Source organism: Cynoglossus semilaevis, chromosome 8 (assembly GCF_000523025.1).
Source record: "Cynoglossus semilaevis isolate Cse_v1.0 chromosome 8, Cse_v1.0, whole genome shotgun sequence".
Classification (NCBI taxonomy): Eukaryota; Metazoa; Chordata; class Actinopteri; order Pleuronectiformes; family Cynoglossidae; genus Cynoglossus; species Cynoglossus semilaevis.
Genome location: NC_024314.1, coordinates 22,976,955 through 22,995,091, shown reverse-complemented (window position 1 = coordinate 22,995,091; position 18,137 = coordinate 22,976,955). Strand labels below are relative to the sequence as shown.

Here is an 18,137-nt window from a genome sequence, read left to right as displayed (position 1 = left end):
TTCACAGGGAGATGGTTTGGTCGAACCGGACCTCCTCCGCCTGTGTTGCTCTCTCCTCCTGCTCCTCCTTCTGTGCCCGAGTCCTCAGACAGCGAGGAGCTTGACGTCAGCAGGGATGGACCAGAACGGACTTTGAAGGCGTGGGATCTTTGTAACATGCTCCCACTGTTGGCTGAAGAGCTGCTGAGACCTCCTGCCACTCCTCCAGAGGAGGATGTGGTGGTGTCGAAGCTCCGAGGTCCTTCCTGCAGCGGCACCTTCTTAATTTCAATGCTCAGCTTTCTTTCGATCCTCGGAACACCAGAACATTCCAGAGAAGGGGAGAGGGGCGAGGAGGGGGTCTGGGTCTGACCCTGGCCAGATGATTCTGATTTCTGATTCGATGACGCAGAAGACAATTTGTTATTGTAATTTTCATTCAGATCCAGATTGGAGACCTGGGTCTGCTGTTCCTGGCTTTGTAGAACTTGGTCTTTCCGTTCTGAGGTATGGGTTTGTTTGTTTGGACTGGCTTCTGACTGGTTGTGCAGCCGGTCCCCATCTTTATGCTGGAAATAGTTAATAGCATTAGCTAACATTAGCTCTGACACTGTGACACCAATAACAACAGCACTCCTGTACAAAGACTATACCTGTGTCACATTGGTCTGTGAGGACGCCAGGACGTGTATAAGAGGTTTGGGATGGTAGCGGTCATTGTCCTGTCGCACGTTGGTGACTGTGGGGAAGGCTGAGGGGGGAGACGGAGTGAGAATGGGGGGTACAGGGTGAGGCTCAGGGGGCTGAAGGATCTCCTCCTTAACATCGCCTTCTGCCTGGGCACTGGACAGAGAGGAAGGAGAACGGACAGAAGTGAGCGATGCTTACGCTTTCAACAAAACGTGAGTGGGCACTGGACAGAGAGGAAGGAGAACGGACAGAAGTGAGCGATGCTTACGCTTTCAACACAAATTTAATTTTTCTACTTCAGAGAGTAAATGATATTGATGTCACAAATAAATGAAACATGAAGAAAAACATGAGTTCTTGTTGACGAGAATGAGGAAATCAAAAATGAATAATTATTAAAAAAAAAGAAAATTAAATAAAAGAAAAGTAATTAAAGCAAATCGACAACAATTGCTACTAAGCAAATTAAAATTAGTTGATTATACGATTTTAAAAAATGTGGAAGTAAATAATGTACTCAAGTGAACAGCAGCTTAAATGTTAATCTTAAATGTAATATATACACATATATAGACATATAAATACATATGTATACATATATACGTACATACACATATACACATATATACATATATATAGTATGATGTATTCCATTTCTGTCATACCTCACATACATTATAGGCACACAGCCATATGCAGATTAACACTGCAGCTGGGGGTGGCTCACATACAGGATGCTGAGGTTGTAACAAAACGCAAGAAATGGAAAATTATACATTCTACCACTCTTTCCATTCCTCGGAATATACATTCACATATGCATTTGAATAAAGTGTGCACAGAGAGAAAGAGGGTCAAAAGATGTAGTGACAAAGTGCTAAATGAAGAGCACATGACTGGAGGAGGAGTCGACAGTCAACAGGGCCGAGGGCACATGATTGTGTCTTTGGGTGCATGCATGTGTAGGGAGATGCTGCAAGATAGAAGAGAAGGTGATTTCCTTTACTTCAGCAACAAAGGACTCTGTGGTTTGGCTGTGCTGACAGATACTCTATTGTTTATGTGTCAAGGACAAGGAGAGAAAAGTTGTAGGCAAGTCTTTCTGAAAGATCCCAGTTAAGTTTTCAGTGGGAAAATCGCTCAAACTAACGGTGTTAAAATGTCTAACATCGTCGGCCTCCATTCAAGGAGCAAAAAAGAACAAAACAAAAAAAATTGCTCCACTCACACTGGCTCTTCATCACCTTCTCTGTCTGTTTGGAGGTCATTTTCACCAGTCTTAAAGTACAGCTTCAGCTCAACGTCAGGTTGGAAGGTAAAATCATGACTAAGACTAAAAAGAGAAATTGTAAACGAAGGTGTTTTTAGAAAGTGCTATGTTTTCAAGTAAGGGTCCCCAATCCCTGGTCCCTGGACTAGTACCGGTACGTGGGTCATTTGATTGTGGGCTGTAGCAACCAAGAGAAATTAATAACTTAAAGAGAATCTTGTCATTTACTATTTACTTTCTTACTTTAAGGATAATAAGGCAGTTTGGTCAAATATTATCTTTAAAACTAACAGAGTACAGCCAATAGATGGCAATGATAGCTGCAGACTGGTCATTTATCTTGTCATTTACTATTTACTTTCTTATTTTAAGGATAACAAGGCAGTTTGGACAAATATCTTTAAATCTAACGGATAAGTAAAGTCCAACAGATGGCAATGATAGCTACAGACTGGTCATTCAAATGGAAATTCTCAAAAACACTGAAAAGTATAACACTGGGTGTACAGCTCAAAGGGTCAAAGGTAACAGCACATGTAAGTTTAAAAAAACAAAAAAAGAAAGCCCTGCCCCCACCAGTTACAGCAGAACTTTAATAAGGCACCAGAATAAGCAGCGTCTCTTCAGGCTCGTTTGATTACATCGTTATTCAAACAATAAAACTCTAATTCCTTTGGAGTTTTCTTTAATGAAAACATTCATCACCCGTGGGATTCCACACCTCTATATCCTCCTCAGTGGCTGAGCAAGCAAAAGACATATTTTACAATAACGCAGATGACTCCTGCTGGCGCTGATTGTTTCTATGGGGATATGAATCATTCACATGCCACAGCGTTTATTCAAGCCCTGGTGTTTTTTTCACTCTCGAAGAGATAAGATGAAACTGTAATGAATCCGTAGGGAGGCAGAGCTGTTTAGAGGCAGAAACTAATAAAGGCAGCGAAACAAATAAGCAGCATGGACTAAAATCAAGGACACGGAGGTTACTGTAAATTCATAAAAGGAACACACACACACGAGAGGACTGTAGTGTAGAGCAATAAATAAAAAATAAAATAAATCTATGACACAAAATGAGCTTGATTTTGGTATTAAAGGAGCTAAAATGCCCATAAGGACTCCAAGGTTATTCCATATATGTTGAACAATGGTCTGGGAAATGGGGAAAAAAATAAAGAAAATTAATCAGTCAAAAAGAAATTCTTGAAAAATGAAAATAAATACAGATAAATGCAAATTTGTTTTAGAGCCATTATTTGCCAAAAGATAATTCAAACTTCACACTCAAATTGGAAAGTGTTCAGAAAGGGATTTAACCAGTCCTAAATGGGCAAAATAGATAAATATTACCACAAAGAGCTGGACTTTGTCACAATGAAACTTCAAGAGCCAAAAAAACGTCCCAAAGTTACTTAAGATAAAAAAAAAAGCTTGCAAAAATAGTAAATTAGCTTAGCCAAAAGCTAAAGGCTGCTGTATACATTGGTAAAAAGACACTTTTGATGAAATGCCTGAAAATGATCTTACAATTTGCTTAATAAAGTGAATTCTTCACGTCACTCACTGTTTACACACAGTAACATGTTTATATTTATTGCTAGTCCGGTTGTAAACAGGGTCGCCTATTTCTAAAGTTTATTAAATTTTTACCCTGCAGCTGTAAAAAGGCTTCTGTGTTTAGAGAAGGAGAATCTGTGATGGTTATAAAACACATCAAAGAGCTTCAGAGACTACAAAAACTAACCATAAACTTCTGTTCTTTTACTTCAGCCCCACAGCAGAAAAAAAAAAAAATCCACCCTGTGTTCCTCCACACTGCTGACACACTTAAGAAACAAAACACGCGCGAACACAGATACTGATATACACAAAAAAAAGGGCGCACACAGAAGCTTAACAGACGTGTGCACACAGATGCACGCCTTCACGCAAATCTCAAATTTATGTAACAACAACACCCACTCTTGTAAATAAACACACACACACACACACTTACAATGGGTGTGTGTCAGTGTACACTGTCCTCCAGAGGGAGGATGCTGCATTTTTAATCAGAGAACTGTTCCACAGCAGGAACCTGGAGGTGTGGTGAGCAGGAGCTGAGGAGACGCTCGGATGTTCACACTCCAACGCTCACAACAACTGATCTGCATCATTGTGTAACCAAAACAAATGTCAAATGTTTTTTCATCAGGAGTTCGGCCTTTGACGGCCGCTTTTAACCAGTTGGATCCCCTGACACCATCTCGTCCTATCCCGTCTCTCCTATGAAGTTAATCTCCATACAGCAGAACCAGCCTGCACGCCCCCTGACCCCCTAATAATAATGCTCTAATTGGCAAAGACTTGGGAAGATGCACATCCTGAGGTCTGAGCCAGGTCTGGTCAACATCCCACCACTCTTTTTCAGTATGTGTATTCAGAGCCAGTGAGCAACAGATTCAATAATAGTAACTAATAACAGTAATAAAAAAAGATTCACTTTCTGTTTATCCAGTCATTAGTGGTCACAATATCAGTAGTCCACAGTGATTTGGCTTTTATGACTAATGAGCTTATTGACACAACCCAACCTAGGGTTTCTAGACTAGTTGGCATAGAACTATACTAATACTACTACTACGACTACTACTAGTAGTAGTACTAAAAATAATAATAATAAGAAGAACAATAATAATAATAGTCCTGGGCTCGACTCCCAGAGGAATCACATGCTTGATTGTTGCTTTGGATAAAGCCATCTGCTAACTATGTAAATAACAATAATAATTTTAAAAAATGACTTAATGGCCAATAAAATCATCAGTGTTGAAAAATCTTAATTGGATTACAGAAATATTGCTTGAACTCAGTCAAGTTTCAAAAATGTTAGCAAGACGTTGATTCACTAATATATACTGTACGTCATAGAGCCAAGTATTCAAAACACTCCCGATGATCCATCACGTATGACAGCAGGGCGTCCAGTCATTACAGTAAAAATGTGGATGTGACTTTTTAGGGTGTAGCACAGTGTAATTATGTGTATGTATGTAAAAAGAAACCATGACTCAGAGACTGTGACCTGGATGCCAGCCTAATTGGAGCTCAGTATCTGCGTCCATCTCACTCAAACACACAAAAATCCCCCCTCACCCCTGCCGAAGTGACCCAGGAGGGAGTGTGGCCGGAAGAATGTGGACTATGTTGGTAAAAATAGCTCCCACCATCACTAAGAATACTCTGAGGGCTTCAGCTAGGCCCTGACATAATACCTTTAGGAAAGAGAGGGATGACAGGCGGAGAAAAGGCACACACTGTGACACGCAGCGAGGTTTTCTACCAACCAGACGCCCACGTATCCCTGACAGAGCCTCAGCTTCTGCCCCACTTCCACCAACACTTCCTATTTTGGCAGCATCTCTGATTTGAAAGTGTATGTTTTTCTAAGAACAGGACAGAAACTTTTCAGCCCACAGATCACTCGTAGCTACATCCCAAAATAAGGGCCTTCTGAAAAAGTGTTTGCTTTCCTTTCAAACTGGCTGCTTCAGTAAACAAAATGCAGGAAACCAGAGCCCAGGGAAAACTCGGAGCAGAGCGGAGCGAGAAGGCAGTGAGGAATGTGTCAGCATGAAAGGATCTTTGATCTGGGAATTCAACTTTGTAACTAACTAAAGGTTAAGAAAAACCGAAACAAGGTGAGAAAATGAGCGTGGAGCAAATAGAAAAAAGTCACATTATAAGACTTACATTATCTGATATTATGAGGAGACAGTGAGAGATCATGAGGTGTATTTGCTTTCCTTTCAAACTGGCTGCTTCAGTAAACAAAATGCAGGAAACCAGAGCCCAGGGAAAACTCGGAGCGGAGCGGAGAGAGAAGGCAGTGAGGAATGTGTCAGCATGAAAGGATCTTTGATCTGGGAATTCAAAACCGAAACAAGGCGAGAAAATGAGCATGGAGCAAATCGAAAAAAGTCACATTATAAGACTTACATTATCTGATATTATGAGTGTAAAAAAAAAAGTAAAATGCTGAAAAAAATAACCAAATTTAAATTAACCGGTTAAGTCAAATCGGGCCCTGCTATTAATTGGTCTTTGTTCATCAATGCGACAGTTACAGGCAGAGAAAGTTTCCACTCGAGGGAAGCAGACGGCTATAAAAATAAAAAAGAGGGCGAATGGAGCTTGGCGTGTTTCTTTCTTTAACTCCTGAGAGTTCAGCAGTGTTCATGTTCAACTAAACAGGTCAAGTTTCATAATGAGTAAATTGTGGGTAAAACGAAACTAGAAGATGATTCTATTTCATAACCTGTACTTTTGTCTGACATGTTTGTGTGTGACTTTTCCAATGTAATATATATCAATCGAAAAATGTTGGGAAACTATTATTTGATTTGTGGGTTGTAGTTGAATAACTGCCCCTCATGTGTATAAAAGACCATTTGTTCTCAAAGAGAGGAAGATTAAAGACAGAAAGAGTTGCGATGTGTTCAAATCTTTGGGAGGTTGCAGGGAATTGCAAAGTCTTGCAAAAAAAAAATAAAACAGCTCTAAATACAGCTGGTCCTCGGGCGCCAGCAGCAGCAGCAGCTGTAAACACCAGCGTCTTCAGCGAAGTGTCGACTGACTGTCAGAGAGCTTTGGTTCGTTTGAGGTGTAAATGATTTTTGCTGCAGTTTCATACGTTTCCATTGTGTCCCTCCCACTGAAAACATCGCCCACTGTGTTCATCTGTGGCTCGCTGCACACGCGCTGCCAACTCCTGTGTGAGCCCCACTGTGTGTGCTACAGGTGGTGTTACATTTCCGAGCGAAAGAAGTGAAGGTAAGCAAATGTAAAAAAGAAGAGAGGCAATAAGAAATAACGATGAAAAAAAAAGTGTCTTACCTGCGAACACGGGGAGGTTTAGGAGGCGGTGTGTCCCACCTTTCATCATCCGAATGGTGGCTTGTTTTATCTGGACTGCTTTCAACCTGAAACACACAGAAGGAATAAAAACATGATTAACTGATTATAGTATAGTTTATACTACTCTCACTTTACTCTAGTTCAGCGTATACTAGTGGTTCCCACAGTGGGGGGAAACCCCTTTGGGTTAGGGTTAGCAGGTGAAATTCATTTCATTTTAAATAGGGTTAGCAGGTGAAATTCATTTCATTTAAAATTTTTTTTTTTTGTTTTTGTCGCCAGGTGAGGAAGCTTCACCGACTTGTAATTTTATTTCCATGTTTTTGTATATTTCCACCAAAAGTTCAGTAATCTTTTTAAGCTATAGTCCAATCCACAAAAGGGGGCGCTGCAGAAAGTTTGCGAACTACTGGCTTATACTCTACTGCAATTACACACATGATGTGTGCATAACTTTAATTAAACAGTTTAACAAAAATCTGTCCAACAGTACAGAAAACTTAAATGCTTAAATTAAATGCTTATGTTCAAAAATGTTTGATTTAAAAATGTTCCCACATTTGAAAGTATACATTTTAGTTTTAAATAGGTGGCAATGTTAAAAAAAAATGATATGCGAAAGCTACAACTATGTTCTCCAACAGGATTGGATATGATTGGTCATGTCACTTCACTCGTTGTTGTTCGTTCTGTCTTGATTGGTTACCTTTAGTTTTGTAAGGTTCTCTTTGAGTCGATGTCACTTCTTCTACTGTAACTTCACAGAGGGTTCATTTTCTTCAGCTGAATTTTAAAACAGCTTCATTTTTTTATCAGTTAGTCTGAGCTATGATGAAATTCAATTTCTTTGGCTTCACTCAGAATTTTAATAAGCACCGCTATCTTCTGTCATTTTCGGCGAGCTTCTGAGTTGCCATGCAATTACGTGAAAGATTAAAGCTGATGCGAGAGACGTCCTCCTCCGCCTGCCATCGCGCTCCTTCCTCCCTACTCTGCTCTTCATCCTCATCCTCCTCACCCCTCTCTTCCCCCGTGACTCATTAATTTACTCATCTCTATCTCTCTCTCTCCTCCATTCTGATACTGCAGTTTATGACAGGGCAGCATCAGTCGTCATCAACCCATAACAGTGAGGCCAAATGAGGCCACGTCAGCAGTGTTCCACAATTTGCTACAGCGCTAATGGTGACACAGACAGTACGTGTGTGTGTTTTGGGGGGGGGCAGGGAGGTGTCGGATTTCTCCTTGGGTCAAAGTAAGTTGTGGGAAACAAATGTGGCAAGAATCCGTTCCACAAACAATGGTGGTTGTGCGTGAACACAGAAGCCCGCGTGGGCCGTGGCCATGTGTAGGCTTATTGTTGCTGCAGAAATGAGAGGCCACCTGTGTGGGTGGGTTTAGGTGCTGACAGTGGCTGAGTGGACATGAGTCAAACTGTGTATGAACTGAGTCAGGACCAGCTCGCTGATTACAACGATAACTGACAGATAACAACGGCTACAGGAGGAGCTGCTGTTCAAACAAAGTCAACCTGGTCGCAGGAAATAACGGGGAAAAAAAAAAGAAAACTGCCCTTAAAGCTTTGACACAAGAAGTTCATGGAATTGGTTTAAAGCCTTCTGTCCAAGTGTTTTCTACTGTAAGAACTACCCCCCCGCCCCCCCGCCTTCCCTGTCCCAACGGATGCTCCGTCTATTCTCAGACTGAAGAGTGCATTATGGGAGAGGGATGATGTCATTACAGCTCTGTAAGCAGGAAGTCAGCTGCAGGACTTCTGCCTACGCAGTCTTTCATGGCCGTAATGTTCGTTTTCCGTCGTCTGTATGTCACCTCTCTTCTTCCAGCCTCTCACCGAAAAGTTCACGACATGCAGTGATACTAGTTTTGCTACATTTCCCAGAAGCCGACGAGTGGAAGCGCTTCTTCGAGAATGTGACCCAGAAGCGATCATTTACCAGATCAGAAAGCCCCCAAGTGCCACCAGTGGTACATGTACCACAGTTTGAGACCACTGAATAATCAGTGTCAGTTCCTCACTCTTTAGCTTTCTGGGAATGTAAATTAGTTTATAACATTATAATATTTTTTATTTTAACTCAACTTCTGTGTTACTTCTATTGAAGATATAATTTTTTTTAGGTCACTGGCCTTATTTCAACACCAGGTTGGGTTTCAAACACCTGAATCCTGAGACTGACTCTCCCCTGGGGGGAAACAAGACTACATTTAAAATTAGGATGAGCCACAGAATGAGGACAAAATATTTACTTCTCCTCGTGTTATTTTGGTGTGATGAGGTAATGTTTAAGTTTGTCTTTAACACCTGTGTAACAGGAGGGTGTGCCACGACGACTGAGAAGGTGTGTGTGTGTGTGTGTGTGTTTGTTTTGGGGGGAAAACAAATTAAGTGTGGATTGGATAAAAGTGAGGACAGTGGTGAGTGATGAAGCAAAGTGTCTTTTTTATTTATATCTTAACTGTACGTGCTCCTCCGAGGCTCCTCTTGCTGCAGTTCTTCTGTCAGTGTAAAGTTTTCTAAAGGCCCTACTTCCTCCCCCTCCTCCTCCCCCTTCTCCTCCTCCCCAGTGACTAATTATTTGTGTTTTTCCCACCAGGAGTGTGTTATTCAGCCTGCCGTCTTTAACACCAGACAGTATGAAAATACAGTACGGGTGGCTCTGTCTGTGTGTGTGTGTGTCGTACCATGCCATCCAGTATTTGTGTGTTGGTGGGGCTCTCCAGTAGCAGCAGTTGTTTCTCAAAGAGCTGAGCGATGGCTTTATGAACCAACTCGTACTGTTCCTGGAGAGGACAGGACAAAGACGTTAAAAAAAAAAAAGAGGGAGGAATATGATGAAGACGTGAACAAAGAAGATGAAGAATATTTTCTTTCACTGCAGTCGTGTGAAATCTTGAACCAACCAGGATATACTGATATACTTGTAAAGTACACAGAAGGTTGTGACATTAGGTTATCCACTTTGTGTAAAGCACAACCCTCTAGGTTATTTTCTCACCTCGAGGTTGTTGTTCACACACCACGACTTTTTATAAAGGTGTCAGACTATTTATAAACTGCTTCACCTATTTAACAATAACCAAACCAACACCAGAGGTTTTTTTTTTTTTGTATATTAAAAAATCACCTATTTAACAATAACCAAACCAACATCAGAGGTTTTTTTTTTTGGTTGAAAATATTAATACTTTCTTCTACGAGTTATCGTGCAGTCAATTCGAAAGTCATATATTAAATCCTATAAAATAACACAATAGATCAGTGATAATAGACTGGATTCCAGAATAAAATAATAATAATAAAAAACTAATGTTAGACAAAACAAATGTGATTTTTATTTCATTTCAAGTGTCCAAGGTGTGAGTCCAGAGTTGGTGACTCAAAAAAATAAAAATAAAATCTGAACAAAAGTATTTCGAGGCGACAGACAGATCTGAAAAACTACGTCTGGGCTTACAGTTCAGTAGAAAAAGACCAAAATATAAAATGACTGTACACAAAGACTGGACTACATGAACAACCATATTCATTTCGCACTCGCTTCCTCTGCCGGGTCAGAGCAGGAACCCAGTCTGAGACTGGATGTGTGTCAGTGTCCATTGAGACAATCCTGTAAGTCGTACAGCAGGTTTCCTTTTTCCCTATCATTGTTGTAGGTATGTGTGTGTGGGAGGGGACATCGTAAATAAGATAAAACGGGGGTGAGGAGTGGGAGAGGTCTGTTCGCTCTGCTTGAATGTACATTATATGACCCGGACACGTCCAGGTAGTTTGTGTTTCACTGTAACTGTTTTTATCTGCGACAAATCCAAATGATGGAATAATTAATATGGGAAAATTGTCAACAGAAATGTGCAAAGGTATAAATCAAAAAATTGATTTGACAGATTTGACAACTATTCAGTGAGGCACTGGTCACTAACAACAATAATCAATCTCCCCAGCAATCAATTTGGTAATTGTATCTGTCAACTTGTCAGTCATGGACCTACCAACTGCCCTGCACTCGGAGAAGCTGGTCTGAAGCAAAAAAAAGGAAACCTTTCCACCCAGGGTGAACGTTACACCATGGGCATTGAACATGCAGTGAAGTAATAAATACTAGACTGTGAAGTACACAGATACCATTCAAGCTGTATTTTCTATTGGCCCACACTGTAAATGCTTCCATCCAATGCATTCTTGAATGGATTTTGGCTGCAAAGAATGTGGTTTTGTGGTTCAAAACTGTATACAAAGAGTCTAGAAAACACAGAACAAACCTTGGTTTGAACAGCAGAATGTCTCTGCGTCCTCATTTCCTGGATCAACCGGAAAACGTTAAAGTCCTCCGGTATTTTCTTTAAAAAAAACAAACAAAGAAAGAAACAAAATAAAAAAAAACAGTATGTAATTAATCAGAAATACTGTTACTGTGGAGGGATTGTGTGCTTGTGTGTGTGTAAATACCCCAGCTTTGAGGAGGTTCCATGTGTAGTCAATAGCACAGATAGCACCCGTCCTCCCACAGCCCGCGCTGTACGAGACAGGAGATAAGATTTAAATGAGGCTTTAAATGTGTAAATACACGCAGGAACACATAAAACTTACACCCTTTTATCACCAATCTATATGTAGTAGACACGCATTCCTTTTATAATATAAAACTTTGGAACAAAAGAAAAGAAAGAAGGTGTTTGTTTTGTGTGTTACGACACCTCATTCAGACAGGACGGAGACACTGAGCTGAGCTTATGTGACATGACACAGAAATAAATCCTAAGAAGTTTGCCTCACTTGGCCCCGGGTGTCTTTGTAACAAACACATGTGTAGTACAGCGCAGTACAGCCCAGTACAGCGCAGTACAGCGGGCATCAACCCACGCATAGCATCTGTAAGGACACTGCTTTGAGTCCTGCTGTGCCACAGAGGAACCAGGAAATGTCCTCAGGCTGCTCATTAGAGCTGATTACACACACATGGAGACACTGCATGTGTGTGTGTGTGTGTGTGAGTCTGCGTGGGGCATAAAACCTGTGTGTTTTCATTCTTGTTAACCACTCACATTATCAAAGCTGCTTCATTGTGAATTTGTAATTTGATGAGGTCAATGACGGAAAACCAACCCATCACTGTAGATGAGAGTGAATTCAAATATGGTGCAGAAAAATAATGTATCCGAGGTGACGTCAATAACGCCAATAAGAAATTATTATTTTTATAATTGAACGCAAGTTTATCCGGTCAAACAAATAGTGATATTTTAAAAAGCATTATAAAAACAATGAAGTGTAAAGAAAATGTTGATCGTAGTAACGTATAGTACGCCGCTGCCGTGATGTTGATGGTGTGACAGTACGGTGTACACCAACCTGCAGTGCACACATATAGGGACGTCGTCATTCTCCTGATATTCTCTCATCAGTCCGATCATATCCAGTATGGAGTCAAAGGAAGAGGGAACGTCGTGATCGGGCCAGTTAATGTAATGGAACTGTGTTATTCTACGGGTCTCCTGCAGGGGGACACATACGGGAAATAAAATTAAAGACAAGAGCAACAGTCACAGTTAAATATATACATGGACTACATTATAAGCCAAGCATCTTTTTTTCTTTTGGCCCTACAGGGGTCGCCACAGCTGATCATTTGCCCCCATTTTGCCCAATCGCCTGCCTCCTCCCCTCTGTTGGTCAAACTCGAGTTTTACAGTTTTAGTCAGACTAACAGAAGTACACTTTTTCTTACTGTTGTGTACTCCGACTGTGTTGGCAGTAAATTATTCAGTACCCATTTATTGCTCTCGAAAACTCAACACTGTTACTGAGGATATGTGAACCACAGATAAATAATACTTTTTTTAAGTTAAAGTAAGTAGGTCGAAGATAGAGAACTTACATTTTCAAACTCCACCACCAATGTCCTGATGAAGTAATCTGTCCTGGCTTGTTCTGTTTCCTAGAACACCGAAAACAGAGACAAGAACTTCACAACTATGTTACAACAAGTACTGTACAATAATGAAGGGGAATAGGAAATGTACAAGTCGAAGATCTCCTTCCCACTCCACCTTCTCCACTTTTTGTTGACAAAGACGAGACTCACAGCAGTTACATGAGAGTTTTGTTTACTCACACAGGAGATTCTGAAAGGACCAAAAGTCATGGGCTCCTCCTTCAGTACTGGGAAATATCGCTCACATTTTTTCTAAACAGAAGATGAAAAACAGTTAGCTCCGGCTGATGACTAAATACCTAAGTGACAGCACAACTTCCTGTATATTCCTGTACACCTATACATACACAAATACAAGCACACAGGTGTACACCCAGGGTTTCAATGTCCTTAAAATAATAGTATATTATTTTAAATTAAATAAAATAACAGATGGAACAGACATAATGAATCTATACAGGGGTTACTGTAAAAATAAACAATTGGACAAAATACAAAAGTCAAACGGCAGGAAAATACTAGTAAAAATAAATATACATTTTTAAAATCAATCTCTTATTGAGTCATTTTTGTGGGGAAAATCCATAAAGTTGTTAACAGACAGAGATGAGGCCTAAAATACACACTCTAGGCCCAGTGGAGATAATGATGCTCCCTGCTCCACGTGAACATCATTATACAGCAGGCAGTGACTTGAACGTGCACAAGTGGAGATTGAGTAAGAAAGACTCACCCTGCCCATCTCAAACTCTCGACAAGCCATTACAATAACCTGCACAGACAGAAATGGGAAGGAATACAGTCAATATTTGAATCTCACGTTTCCAAAAATACAATTCTGTCGAACACCAACGTTTTCTATTTATGCCCTGCTGCAGTTTCCGCAGCTCAGTGGAGTTTACCTCAGTTTAAAGTAGGACTAAAAAAATCTGCTAAGTGTGAAATAAACAACTGTAGATGCCTGCATATATTTTCAGTTAGACTACAACTCCCCCTGCTCTAATAACAAAGTTACTCCAACACAAAAACATGTATACGGAAAATAAAACTGTGTATGTGCCCATGGGTTTTAAATTCCCATCATTAAATATTATTTATTATGTTGCACAGATTTCTTTTTAATTTGCTCCTTTAGGTAAAAGATTCTATACATTTAAAGTTTGACTGATTTGTTGATCGATGTATTTCCATTGCAATTTCAAATTTGGATTGTTAAGACCTTCACCCCCAGCTAATTTTGTTTGCTTGCCTCGGGGTCACACACTTACAGCTATGTTGTATTCCCAGTTCATCCTCCAGAAGTCGATGACAGTGTTTGGCAACGGGCCCTGGGTGGCAATATAGGCTTCTGGGCCATCCATGCCCTGGAGCGTGTGATTGGAGGAGGAGAGGGGAGCAGTCAGGACACAGTGACAATTACAATCATCAACTAAGACCTTACATGAACCTATTTTAAATTGACCAACTATCAATGGACAGAAGAATCGCTTTTCTCTTTCATCTAACCCAACTTGGGATTCAGAGACTTTGTGGTATCGAACCCAGAGCCTTCTGGTGGAAGGAGGTGGTCCTGCCACTGCCCCATTCTAGACCCTACCAATTTTCAACGAATTATTTGATTTAATGTGAAAAGTTTATGATATAACATAAAGGGAAAATAAGACACTTTTGTATATATAAATATATATATGAGAACCATCAATAAATAGGGATTGTAAAGGGGAATAGATAAAGGAATTATTTTAAAACATTTAAAAAAAGTAGTTTTACCTTGATGAAGTTAGCATTGATGTAATCTGTATCCTGATTGGCTGTTTTTAACGTCACCTTTACTCTACTATGATCGACTGCAGAGAAAAAGAAAAAACATAATTGTTACCAGTTTTTTAATAAACTGTAAAATAATTCTCATTAGAAAAAAAGAGAACAAAAAAATAGAAGAAACAAAGAGAGAGAGAGAGACAGAGAGAGAGAGAGAGAGAGAGAGAGACAGAGAGACAGAGAGAGAGAGAGGAATCAGTGGGTGGAATCAAGGACAAGGTCGAAGCAGAGGGAAGAGAAATCAAACTAAGAAGTTAGAAGGACAGCCTCATTCCTATGTAATGTAGTTTGCTGGTGTGGAGTTTGCACATCTGTTACAGCTGAACTGCTTCTTATGTTGCCGTATCAGCAGCTCATTTGCTAAAAGCCTCGATGAATAAATAAATGCATGGATGGATGGTTGCTTTGATGGCGGCAGGAAAAAGAGGATAAAAGATAGGAAAAAGTAGGACAGATGCTGTGTCACGAAAGCTTCCCCCGAGGTCAGCGAATGCCTCTCTTGTAACAGTTAAAGCAGATCACGGCTAACATGTATGCATTAGCGGATCTGTTCTCTGAAAAGGCACGAGTGTAGCAAGAATCACAAGGAAGGAGCAGAGTTAGACGCTTTAAGGCGTGCCTGCAAACCACACAAGTGAGTAGGTGTTTCACATGTAATTTTAACGCAGTCAATTCAGGTTGTTCAACATACAGTGTATTTGTGTGGGTTGTACTCACATGGCAGTATGTCTTTATATCTGTTCTTCTTCACATTCTCTTCTCGCTCTCCTACATTGGTGGGATAGATTTTCTCTGTTCGGTATTTAGTCGATAACCGCCGCAACCGCTGTAGCAAATAAGAGAACAAAATAATGTTAAAGACATTTAACAAAATTATTTTTTTGTCACATCACTAGAAAAATATACTATAACAAAGAGGAGAAAAAGGCAGTTTCTTGACAGAAATCATTCATATACAATTCGTGAGCAGAACCTGCAGTTTGTCTTTAAAAAACGTTGTATAAGAAGTGGCAACATATTTGTTGGAAATTATTATTTTATTTCCCATGCAGAGGGAGAAAATAAATATCTTAAACGTGTTTACCTTTGCTTTGAAGCGATGATGATTAGAAAAATGTGGAAATCCCAATTTTCATGATTCTACAGTAAATACGCCAACTTTTGAGGCCAACGTTTCCTTCTGAGACTTCACTTTGCCGTGCTACCTCTGAGAAAGTCAACGTGGACGTTCATTCTGCTAGAGCCCTGGAGCCACTCTACCAAATGTACCGACTTAATGACTTTTCTCTCTGTTCCTGTCAACTTGTCACAACATCACTGACAGCAGCACAACACAAACCTCCAAATGTTCAATATTCCAAACAAACAGAAAATCATTTCAACCGTCGCCCACGAGCAGAAACAGTGGGGGGGAAAAAACAACCTTTTTCCCACCTCAACAACTTTTTTTTCTAACATGGTAGTCATGGTAATCCAGCTGTGGCTTGTAGTTGACACATGTGTACATATAAACAGTTTAGACTCAGCAACGAGAAGCCCAGGAGACGTGACAGGCTCTCACCTCTTATTTTAGCATCACTCATCTGCAACAGAGAAGCAGAAGGAGTTTGTATATGAGAATGTGGGCGGCAACAGCTGTCTGTCTGTGTGTGTGTGTGTGTGTGTGTGTGTGGTAATAGCATAGCAGCTCCTCGGGCCTTATTTGAATTACATTTCCAGCAGAGGTCCACTCCTGTGTTGTGCCAGTACCCAGGTAGACGGACACAGACACAGACACAGACACCTCACACTATTCAAAACAGAGAGAGCCGTGAAGGCAGACGGCCCTGATTGGTGTTGCTCCCCCGATTCGCCTCCGACCCACAAAACACTACGAAGAAACAAGCTTGCTCAGAACTCTGCCCTCTGACACCGTGATGGTGACACATTTTTATTCCATGTCATTTGCAGCACAGGGGGTGAGAGCAGATGATTCTCACATTAATGCCCATAAATTCTGACATGATGAAGCATTTACTTACTACCTTCATTATCATATCTTAGGCCACATACGACACAGAACTTACAATGTCACTGTCATCTGGTGGTTAATGAACGTCTTTGGGAGCTTCTGTGAACCTCGAGATCCTGAATTTTAGAGGATTTTATAAAAAACTTTAGAGGTTACTACAGTTTGTACAAGTACTGTGTAGTACTTAGTATGGTAACAATTGGGTTTTTCCTTGTACATTTCTGAAATTTGTTTTGGAGGAAAACATCTGGCATTAATGCTACGCAAGTTAGTATTAAAAAAAAAAGTATTTTTTTAAATTATTTTATGAATTCTTTGTAATTATTTTGTAAAGAACATCCCACAGTATATGGCTACCTGATATGGACTGATAAGGTGTAAAACCAGACACCACAAGTTGCTGGTGAATGTCTTCCAAGACAACTTTTAAGGGTCATCTTTAAGATGAATAATTTCTCTTACTTTTACTTCTTGCTTTCACCCAGGCAAACAAATAGCCAACAGCTTATTTTGTTCTAAAGCTAGGAACAGGGTTGTTGAGCTACATTCCATGCAAACAACTGAGTTTCTTTCTCTTCCTGATATCTTCGGGGCAGAGAACATCCTCTCTGCAACAGGACTTGGCCAGGAAGCCTCTACAGGCTCCTCTGGGAATGGTCCGCAGTTTGACCCCTTTTATCTCTAAATGGATGAACCAGGTCCTGGTTTTTGGTGGTCTCCCCAGCTGGGACTCCCTCAAATTTACCTTCCCACAGCACCACCTCCTGTCTGAAGTCAATGATTAGCAACCAGAACACTGAAATTAGGAAATATGTATATTTTGGTGACGTGACACATCGACAAAAGACTGGACAGGGACCAATCTACTGTCTTTCCCACAGACAGCTACTGTTTCTAATTATTCACTTCCTTAGTAAGAAGCACAGCCTCACTAGCATATGTGTGTAGTCTCACGTGAATAATAGCAAAGCCTAAAGGAGTCTGGAGAAATAACACAGAGGCAAAGATCTCGCCTGTAGCTTTATGTGAAACAGAGTAAAAGAGATGAATGAGCAAAGAAGAGCACGAGTGTAAGTGTTTTTAAATGAGGCAAAGAGAACAAAGAAAGTAGAGAACAAGGAGAAGAATGAGTGGGAAAGACACAAAGACAATGGTCTTAAGAGACCTATGAAGACTTAGAAGGCCTTTTGTTCCCAGCAAATAAAAACAGAAACACTAACAGGATATTAACACAACGCTGTTCCTCTGTTAGTCACATCATTTTTTTGAAGTTGTTAAACAGTTTATCTTATCAGTTCATCAACTTCACGGTGTTATCAGACAGTAAAACCATGCGATTGTTCTTTCTGCCAACGGTGACTTTTAAGGTAATTGTTCCCCGACAAGTTCATCTTTTTTTTGAGCCTAAAGCCCTCATCTTATTCAGTAACACATCCTTTTATACACAGATTTTGTTATTTTCTTTTGCGATGTGATAATTATCTCCATCGCTGAATTTATAAAGTGTTAATTT

The 18,137-nt window shown here is 40.3% G+C and overlaps 1 protein-coding gene across 1 annotated transcript in view; it reads right to left on the bottom strand.

The window, feature by feature from the left end:
• The window catches only part of ptpn12 (protein tyrosine phosphatase non-receptor type 12), a 39,438-nt gene that overhangs the window by 7,616 nt on the left and 13,685 nt on the right, over nt 1-18,137 (bottom strand). The window contains exons 2-14 of the mRNA XM_025057210.1: nt 15,331-15,439; nt 14,563-14,639; nt 14,061-14,156; nt 13,526-13,564; nt 12,973-13,044; nt 12,736-12,795; nt 12,210-12,352; nt 11,307-11,373; nt 11,120-11,197; nt 9,542-9,640; nt 6,818-6,903; nt 633-822; nt 4-548 (exon numbers count right to left, since the gene is read on the bottom strand). Coding sequence (XP_024912978.1) covers nt 4-548; nt 633-822; nt 6,818-6,903; nt 9,542-9,640; nt 11,120-11,197; nt 11,307-11,373; nt 12,210-12,352; nt 12,736-12,795; nt 12,973-13,044; nt 13,526-13,564; nt 14,061-14,156; nt 14,563-14,639; nt 15,331-15,439 — 1,661 coding nt within the window. The remainder of the gene's footprint in view (nt 1-3; nt 549-632; nt 823-6,817; nt 6,904-9,541; nt 9,641-11,119; nt 11,198-11,306; nt 11,374-12,209; nt 12,353-12,735; nt 12,796-12,972; nt 13,045-13,525; nt 13,565-14,060; nt 14,157-14,562; nt 14,640-15,330; nt 15,440-18,137) is intronic.